Source organism: Microtus ochrogaster, chromosome 10, assembly GCF_000317375.1.
Source record: "Microtus ochrogaster isolate Prairie Vole_2 chromosome 10, MicOch1.0, whole genome shotgun sequence".
Taxonomy (NCBI): Eukaryota; Metazoa; Chordata; class Mammalia; order Rodentia; family Cricetidae; genus Microtus; species Microtus ochrogaster.
Window position 1 is genome coordinate 55,313,876 of NC_022016.1, and position 9,567 is coordinate 55,323,442.

General features: G+C 40.8%; 2 protein-coding genes across 4 annotated transcripts in view; one reads left to right on the top strand and one right to left on the bottom strand.

Moving 5' to 3' along the window:
- The window catches only part of Rbbp4 (RB binding protein 4, chromatin remodeling factor), a 28,538-nt gene extending 21,152 nt beyond the window's left edge, over nt 1–7,386 (top strand). The window contains exons 6-13 of the mRNA XM_013348315.2: nt 1–119; nt 234–394; nt 495–621; nt 1,445–1,522; nt 2,459–2,535; nt 3,299–3,356; nt 3,464–3,574; nt 6,432–7,386. Coding sequence (XP_013203769.1) covers nt 1–119; nt 234–394; nt 495–621; nt 1,445–1,522; nt 2,459–2,535; nt 3,299–3,356; nt 3,464–3,574; nt 6,432–6,497 — 797 coding nt within the window. The 3' untranslated portion in view covers nt 6,498–7,386. The remainder of the gene's footprint in view (nt 120–233; nt 395–494; nt 622–1,444; nt 1,523–2,458; nt 2,536–3,298; nt 3,357–3,463; nt 3,575–6,431) is intronic.
- Nucleotides 7,387–7,585: 199 nt separating this feature from the next.
- The window catches only part of Sync (syncoilin, intermediate filament protein), a 20,740-nt gene continuing 18,758 nt past the window's right edge, over nt 7,586–9,567 (bottom strand). Inside the window, exon 4 of one of the 3 annotated variants that reach the window (XM_026781840.1) lies at nt 7,586–8,744. In XM_026781840.1, the coding sequence (XP_026637641.1) occupies nt 8,609–8,744 (136 nt within the window). In that variant the 3' untranslated portion in view covers nt 7,586–8,608. The remainder of the gene's footprint in view (nt 8,745–9,567) is intronic. The other 2 variants (XM_026781842.1, XM_013348418.2) reach the window with 2 other exon arrangements.

Here is a 9,567-nt window from a genome sequence, read left to right on the forward strand (position 1 = left end):
CAGACCCTTCTGGAGAGTGCAACCCAGATTTGCGTCTCCGCGGACATCAGAAGGAAGGTTATGGTCTTTCTTGGAATCCAAATCTCAGCGGGCACTTACTCAGTGCTTCAGATGACCATGTGCGTATCCTTTTAGTTTTGAAGAAAATCTGGAGTTATTGCAATTTGGCTTCTTTTGGGGGGATATGTTGGGGAAGTGAGAGTTTTTATATAATGGTTAATTTTACCTTTAAGACCATCTGCCTATGGGACATCAGTGCAGTTCCAAAGGAAGGAAAAGTGGTGGATGCAAAGACCATCTTCACTGGGCATACAGCAGTAGTAGAGGACGTTTCCTGGCATCTGCTCCACGAGTCTCTGTTTGGGTCAGTTGCTGATGACCAGAAACTTATGATGTGAGTGGACCCCGTTGTTTATTTTTTAATATGTACGTTCAGAGTATTGTATTAGTCACCATTTCAAGCTTTGTTTCCTGTTTTCTTTTCTTAAATGAAGTTGGGATACTCGTTCAAACAATACTTCCAAGCCAAGCCACTCAGTCGATGCTCACACTGCTGAAGTGAACTGCCTGTCTTTCAATCCTTACAGTGAGTTCATTCTTGCCACAGGATCAGCTGACAAGGTCAGTTTGCTTTGTTTGAATTGTTCAGGTTTTATATCTTATGGTTAAGGGAATTTCACCTCCATGCATGTCTTCAGCATGGTGTATATGCCTGGTGTCCATTGAGACCAGAAGATAGTGTCAGATCTCCTGGGATTGGAGCTACATACATTTGTGACACATCAAGTGTGTGCTGAACCGGCCCTCTGGACGAGTACTAAGTACTCTTAACCACTAAGCCATCTTCAGTATCTTTTAAGTGTGCAAAGATATCTTAGTTAATGTTTTCAAGTTTGTCTTGTCTTTGAGGTTTGTTTTTGGTTTTTTGAGACAGGGTTTCTCTGTGGCTTTGGAGCCTGTCCTGGCACTAGCTCTGTAGACCAGGCTGGTCTCGAACTCACAGAGATCCACCTGCCTCTGCCTCCCGAGTGCTGGGATTAAAGGCGTGCGCCACCATCGCCCAGCTTCTTTGAGGTTTTTTTAAGAATTTATTATCAGGCTGCTGAGCCTGAAGATCTGGATTCATTCCCCAAGACAGAAATGACTACAGGAGATTACCAGCTCCACTTCTACAAGTTAGCCTTTGGTCTCTACACGGTTGTCATGGAACAAGTGTGTATATACACACACTAAATTACTTATTTGGCAGGGATAGGTGTATATATACAGTGACGTTGTGGGGGGGGGGTTGGAAGACAACTTGCCAGAGCTTGTTTCCACTCTGGATTCTGGGACCAGACTCTACCAGGCTTGGCTGCAAGCATCTTTATCCACTGAACTATCTTTCTGGCCCTAGGCTTTCCTTAATAAGTTTATCTTGATTTCTTTTTCTTATTGTATGTAGACTGTTGCCTTGTGGGATCTGAGAAATCTGAAACTCAAGTTGCATTCCTTTGAATCACATAAGGATGAAATATTCCAAGTAAGAGAAACCTGTGCTGCCTGCTCTCTTCCCTTCCTTCCCTTTCCCTCCCTTTTTTCCCCTCTCTCTGTACAGAATATGGGTACAGTATTTCTAGTACTTGAGAAGCTCACAAATCAGAGCACCTGGAAATGGAGCTCAGTTGGTAGAGTTTATACCTATGATGCAGAGCAACTCATACACCAGCATAGTGGCACACACCTGTGATCCCAGCACTAGGAACAACAGATAAGGTCAACCACAGCCACAGAATCAGTTCAAGGGCAGTGTGAGCCACATTGAGAAATGAGACCCTTTCTCAAGATTTTGGAAGTGATGTACCTACCTGTACATCAGTGTTACTCTTTATACTCAGTTCTCTCCCTTTTTCTTTCCCTCTCCTCCCTCCCTCTCATTTTCATTCATTAAGCTTGCCATGTGTCTTTTGGGTTTAGCTGAAATCTGAACTACTGCCTCCACAGATTGATCTGTTTTGAGACAAGGTTTTACTATGTAAGAACTCTGACTGTCCTGATACTCTTTGGACCAGGCTGGCCTTGAACTCGCAGAGGTCTTACCTGTCTCTGCCTCCTGAGTGCTGGGATTAAAGGCATACACCACCACCGCCCAGCTAATATTTGTCCGTTTTAACAGTATTCACTGCCTTTTACATTTACAGAGTTTTGTAAGATATAATTTGAGATATTTTCCCATTCTATTTTCTTTCTTTTTTTTAAATATTTATTTATTATGTATACAACATTCTGCCTCCATGTATGCCCGCATGCCAAAGGAGGACACCAGATCTCAGTACAGATGGTTGTGAGCCACCATGTGGCTGGTAATTGAACTCAGAACCTCTGGAAGAGCAGCCAGTGCTCTAACCTCTGAGCCATCTCTCCAGCCCTCCCATATTCTATTTTCTAATTTGTTGAATTTTTTTTCTCTTGGATTTAGGTTCAGTGGTCACCTCACAATGAGACTATTTTGGCTTCTAGCGGTACTGATCGTAGGTTGAATGTGTGGGATTTAAGGTAAGTTTTGTGTTAGTTACCCTATCCATGGAGTTAGATTTGTTTTGGTGGTGTTGTTGTTGTTGTTTGTTTTGTTTGTTTTGGGGAGACAGGGTTTCCCTGTGTAGTCCTGATTATCCTAGAACTCACTCTGTAGACCAGACTGACCTCAAACTCAATAATTTTACCTCTTTCTGCCTCCTGAGTGTCGAGCCTGGCAACGTTACTGTCTTTACATTTTTCTTTGTTTTTGAGTCAGAGTTTCTCTAGCTTTAGAGCCTGTCCTGAAACTTGCTCTGCAGATCAGACTGGCCTCGAACTCACAGAGATCCGCCTGCTTCTGCCTCCATGGGTGCTGGGATTAAAGGCATGCGCCACCACCACCCGGCATCTTTACATTTTCCAAAGATAAGTGCTCAGGCTGTCTTAGGTTTTCTTTTTCTATAAAGAGACAGCCATGACCACAGCAGCTCTTATAAAATGTTTAATTGGGTAGGTTATAATTCAGAGGTTTAGTTCATTATTACGGTGTGACAGGGCAGTATGCCAGCAGATATGGTCTGGAGAAGTGGCTGAGAGTTCTACATCTTGTGCAGACAACAAAGTGAGCTAAGACACTGGATGTGGCTTGAGCATATACGAGACTCAAAGCACGCCTCCACAGTGATACACTTCCTCCAACAAGCCACTCCTCCTAATAGTGCCTGTGAGCTTATGGGCGCCAATTATTCAAGCTACCACACACAGGGTGATGTTTTCTGACTTAAAATTCTTTTTTGTTAAGTAAAATTGGAGAAGAACAGTCCCCAGAAGATGCAGAAGATGGCCCACCAGAGTTGCTGGTATGTTTATAACCTTTCAGGCACTTTGGGGTCTTCTGTGCTTTAAGCAGTAGGCTATGATTTAATGTTGTCTGTGTTTAATGTCTTGGTTTTGGTCCCTCTTCCAGTTTATTCATGGTGGTCACACTGCCAAGATATCTGATTTCTCCTGGAATCCCAATGAACCTTGGGTGATTTGTTCTGTATCAGAAGACAATATCATGCAAGTGTGGCAGATGGTAAGTATTCAGCAATTTATTTAGGGGACATTAGGTACATGAGACCATCATCACACACACTTTGGATGTAGCTGTCATCTCTGCCCTGTTTTCTTCAGGTGTGGCTTCAATGTTTAGGTGAAGTTTTCCCTATTGGGTTTTTGTTTGTACTTTTCTTTTTGGTTTTTGAACAGTTTTCCCTGGGTAGTCCCCAAGATGACACAGATTAAATTTTGTTTTTTTGTTATTACTATGTGGCCAGGTTTAGCTTGTTGGTAACTGAAGCTGGGGCTTTTGAGTTGTGAACCGTTACACTATGAACTCAAAGGGAGCTGGGACTGTTAACAACTTTGTGTGCTTGTTTATAAGCCAGGTCACTGCTGTGTGAGCAATGTAAAGACACATGGGGTTTTTGTTTGTTTGTTTTTTAAGATTTTTGTAACTTACCAGTTTTAAGTTCTGATTATTTTTTTCATAACATTAAGCAGTCTTTAACTGCTTTAAATCTTGATATAGATAAAGATTTTTTAAATTTAAATCAAGAACTTTATACAGAGCCAAACCTCATCATTAAGTCTCTAAGCGGACTGAGGAGATGTCAACAGCTTGATTTTTAAATGATGATTGGGTTGGTTTTTTGGTTGGTTGGTTGGTTTTAAGACAGAATTTCTCTATGTAACAACCCTGGCTGGCCTGAACTCAAAAGATTTGCCTGCCTCTGCCTCCCAAGTGGTAAGATTGAAGGCATATGCCACCACCACCCTGCTGAAAGCCCTGGTCTTTTGAAAGAAGAGGATAGACAGGTAGTATAGATTTTTGTGTATTAATGTCATAACTAAATATTAAAATTTACCTTAAATGTAAAATTAATTTTTATTGCTGGTACTTTAAAGATTTCGTAACAGTCATTTTTATTAGTTGACATAGATTATGAATGGCACTGTAAGGATTGTGTCATTTTAATTTTGAAAGGAATGGTTTGTTTTGTTTTTTATAGGCAGGATTTTTTTGTAGTCCTGGCCACGCTGGAACTCTTCTGTAGACACCAGGCTGGCCTTGAACTCACAGGCATGCCTGCGTCTGCCTCCCAAGTTCTGGGATAAAAGGCAAGTACTGAGATTAAAAGCGTACCCACTGCTACCATCACTATCACCTGTAAAGATTTATTTTATTGTGTGTGTGTTGGTTTTAGAGGCCAGAAGGAGGAGTTGGAATTACAGGCATTTGTGAACTGGGAACTAAGAAACAGTTTGTCTTATCTCTGCTTTTTGAAACTTACACTGAGTTCCAGGAAAACCAGGGCTACATTGAGAGACCCTGCCTCCAAAAAGCCAAGAAGGAGGCAGGGTGGGAAAGTGCACCTTTCATTCCAGCACTCAGGAGGCAGAAGCAGGTGAATCTCTTGAGTTCGATGCCAGTCTGCTCTACAGAGTGAGTTCCAGGGTAACAGAGAAAGCCTCTCTTTGGAGAAAAATGACCAAAAGGAAAGGTTGTAGAGAGATGAATTAGATCCCCTCCAGGGTCACTGCCTCTGTTTGTTATTTTCATAGAATAAGTAGTACCTTAGACTTTGTCCTGTGTTTTGGCATGGTTCTGCTAAGAAACCATTGGGATTTGTAGCTCAGTTCTGCTCATGATGATGATGCCTTTTGTACCACACCTGAGTCTGTTCCTAAGGCTTTGGTGAGGCCCCTGGATGGCCTCACAGCTGGGCAGTCAACAGGAGTGCTGAAAATTAACCTCTTGGAACTCTGCCTCCCCAGTCGGGAAGGGAGATTAAGCTCTCTTAGCTTGCTCTAGGTAGTTTGAGCATCCAGATTCTGGGAGTCACATTGACTTGCTAGGAGAGTCAATCTGCTCCCTCCTGTATCTATCTCTTCCATTTGGTCCCTGGGTTTTCTAAATACAGACATACAAAATAGATACCCCAGGAATAAGCGGGGTATTGTACCCTAGATCTTGGGAAAGCTGAAGTAAGAGATCACATGTATAATATATAAACATCAAAATCTCATTCTTTAGAATCATAGGAAATTTTCAAACCAGTCAAAGGAGTTTTTGCTAAACCCTCAAATTTTATAGCAATGTTGGATAGAAGTGACAGGGTAAGCCTGCAGATTTGGGGTTACAGTGCTCCTGAGGTGGTGCCTGTTAGGTCTGGTATTGGTGATTGTTAATGTGACTGGGTTCTTGGTTCCACGCATTTGGTTTTAGATTTAGACATTTCATCAACTACTGGGGGTGGGTGTTTGTTATGTAAAGTAGCTTTTCAAGACATTTATAAATTGAAATTTGCATATAAAGTTTGGGTAGTTTCATTTAAATTTACTATTCAGTGAGTTTTTTTCCTACACCAGAGTTACACATCACAAAAAAAAAATACTAGAATATTTTTGTCATCCTTAAAAGAAATTCTTTGCTTATAAGCATCAACTTCTGTGTGTCTCATAGAAACCTCTCGTTTATATTTTAGCTATTACCAATAATATATCTGGTTTAAGAGTTCAGGAATGAAGATCATCACACTTTGTGAAAATGCCCTATAGTAGAAGCTGTGGCCTGCTTCTAGTTTGTACTGGAACATACCTGTTCTGTTTGTGATTCATGGTGTCTGTGCATTGTCTATTGCTGTTTTTATTCAGCAACAGCATTGAATAGTTAGAACTATATGGCCTTATTTGAAATGTTATCAGGGACCTTGTAATCAAGCACCTTGGCATAATATATTATGGAAATAGACTTCAAGAAATAACTGCTGGGCAGTAATGGCACACACCTTTAATCCCAGCAGGCAAATCTATGGGAGTTTCAGGATAGGCTCCAAACGGGGGGTGGGGGGAGAGAGAGAAAAAATATAACTGCCTTCTCTCTCTGGCAGGCAGAGAACATTTACAATGATGAAGACCCTGAAGGAAGTGTGGATCCAGAAGGACAAGGATCCTAGACATGTCTGCACTTAATGATTTAGACTCCCCTTGTTTTCTTCTGAACCCCGAGATGGATTTAACACTGGTTTGAGACACAGACTTTGTTCAGCTATCCGGCTACAATAGGTGCCACCAACAATACTATTAGCCCAAACCATGGGTGTTTTCTAAATCTTTAACTGGGGGGCTTAATTCAACAAAGCCACAGACTTATATTTAAATTTTTCTTCAGGAATTTTCTAGTAACAAACCCAGGTCTGAGGTGGCTTCAGAAATGGGGCGTTGTGTGTGATTATTTTCTATGAATATTGTAAGATGACAGCTTGCAATATTTATACTCCTGGCTTGAACACCTACTTCACTTATTCCTTATCCACTCTAGTCACTTTCTTGAATATGAAAAATTTGGGATATAGATTAAGAAGAAAAATAATCATGCATAATATGTCCCATTTCTGAAGCTACTTTAGACCTGGGTTTATTACTAGAAAATTCCTGAGGAAAAACTTATAAATTTATAAAAATGAATAAATTTTATTCAGGAATAAAAATGACATCTTGCAATATTTATACTCCCGGCTCAGACACCTACTTCACTTGGCTTTTGTTGTGCGGTTTTTTGTTTTTGTTTTTTAAACTTGGGACCACCAAGTTGTGAGATGTATGTTTTTAACTGACAGTCAGACCACTGGTGAACTGTCAAGTTGAGAAAGAGTGAATTGCTAGTTTGTATTTGTTTTTAAAATTAAATTAATCCTTGATAAGAGTTGCTTTTTAGGAGTTAGTCCTTGACCACTATAGTTTGAAGCCATCTCCATTTTGGTTGACCTGTCTCACCATCAGGCCTGTTACTACTCTCCATGACTAACTGTGTAAGTGCTTATAATGGAATAAATTGCTTTTCTATAAAGTGTCCTGTGCTGCTGAGTTTTTTTTTCAATATCCGTCAAACACCAGTCTCCGGCTTCCTGAAGAATTGTTTTGGATGATAGTTGTTTTCCATGGTCTTGACTGCCAAGATTAAAATAAATGTAATTGATCCAGAAGCATAAAAAAAGGACTTTACTCCTGCCAGGGAAAGTGAAGGCATTAACAGTACACAAACTAGTCTTGGTAAAATTACATATTTTTGAAGTCTTCCCTAAAGAGCTACACAAGTTTCTAAGATGTCAAAGGCAGTATAATAGAGAATTTAAGGCAGAGTTTAAATTTGAAAGAGGCTGGTGTTAGAGACCTTGTATCTGCCCAGTGTTTTTTACTGGGATCCCCTACTTTTAAAGAGTTGGTTATGAGTGCCTTTGCACATGCAAAAACCAGATAAAATGACTGATTTTGCTTGAACTGTCTAGATGACTGTCGCCTCCAGAACCAGTGATGATTTTTTTTTTTTTTAAAGCTGAATAATGGAGTGTCTGGTCCAATTTCAAAGTGGTTCCTGTTCTCATCGTTTTAGTTTGTGTCGGGCTGGCTGGCTGTGGTGGCACAGGTCTTTAACCCCAGCACTAAGGACGGACACCTGTAATCCTAGTAATTGGGGGTAGAGGCAAGATCAGAAGTTCAAGGTCATCCTGACCTACATAACAAGTTAGAAACCAGCCTAGACTACTTGAAAATATTGTCTCTCAAAAAAGACAAACTCAACATTGTCTTTAATCTCAGTACTGTAGAGGCAGGCGGATCTCTGAGTTCAGGGCTATATATAAGTGAGGTCTTTTGTCAAAAAAAGAAACAAAAAATAGCTATCTTGGCTCTGTTTTAAGAGTGAATATTTGAGTGCAGACATTAAGGGGGAAATAGCTTTGTGAAAGAGTCATTTAAAATCTAATACTCATAGCTCAAAGGGACTCAAGTAGTGGATCTGTATAGCAAAGATTGGCTGCCTTTTGACCCCAACTTTTCCCCTTGAATGTTCTTGGTTTGGGTCAGCACAAAGCAATAAATAATCTTCACAATATTGCCAGATGTGATACATCTGTTATACCCAGTGTGCTGCTGAAGGATGAAAAGGCTCATTTCCCGTCCCACAGTGCATTAAGATCAGTACTAGCAGCCTACAGAAAATAATCCAGATTAATACCAGTTGACTGGTATTATGCTTCCAGCCAACCCTAAAATCTCTGGGCAATTTTCACAGGATGAATTGCTTGCCCGCTGCTGGCACTCTTTCCTGTTTCGTGAAAGGTCCATCCCTGGTGGTGCTTTGATGATACAAATGCTTTGTTGTTTCTGGGTTACATACCCGGCCATACATTTCTAAAGAGTTCCTGTAAGATTGAAAGAAATACAATTAAGTTTGCACTTTGTACAATTTGAAATAATACATTAAAAAATTTTATAACAATGAGCTTCCAAGGTTTTCTGAGGGTAGACTATAGTTTGATTTTACCATGTAGCCTGCCTGACCTGAAGTTGACTATGTAGACCAGCTTGGCCTTTAACTCAGATCCAGTCTGCCTCCTTAGTATTGAGGTTAAAGTCATGTGCCTGGTACCACCATACCTGGCTACAATATAAAAACTAAATATAGTCATCTGTGACAGTGGGGTGAGAGAATAAATTAAGCAGATGTGGTGTATGGCAACAATTTTAGCACTCGGGATGAGGCAGGACAAGTTCAAAGTTGTGGTTTTGTTTTGACTTTTTGAGGGTGTGTGTGTGCACAGGAGCCCATGGAGGTCAGAAAGAGACACCATATCCCCTGGAGCTGGAGTCACGGGACTTGAAAACTGCCTGATGAGAATCATGGAAACTGACCCATGTTCCTTGACACGAGCAACAAACGTTCTTTTTGGCCACCTGACACCCTCTTCTGGCTTCTTGTGGGCACTGTACACACATGGTATACAAATATACACATAAGTAAAACACCTATACACAAAAAATAAAAATAAAATCTTGCCAGGCAATAGCTGCAGAGATGGCTCAGAGGTTAAGAGCACTGGCTGCTCTTCCAGAAGTCCTGAGTTCAATTCCCAGAAACCACATGGTAACTCTCAACCATCTCTAACTATATCTGGTGCCCTCTTCTGGCCTGTAGGCATACATGCAGGCAAATACTGTGTATAAAATCTTGCCAGGCAGCCGGGC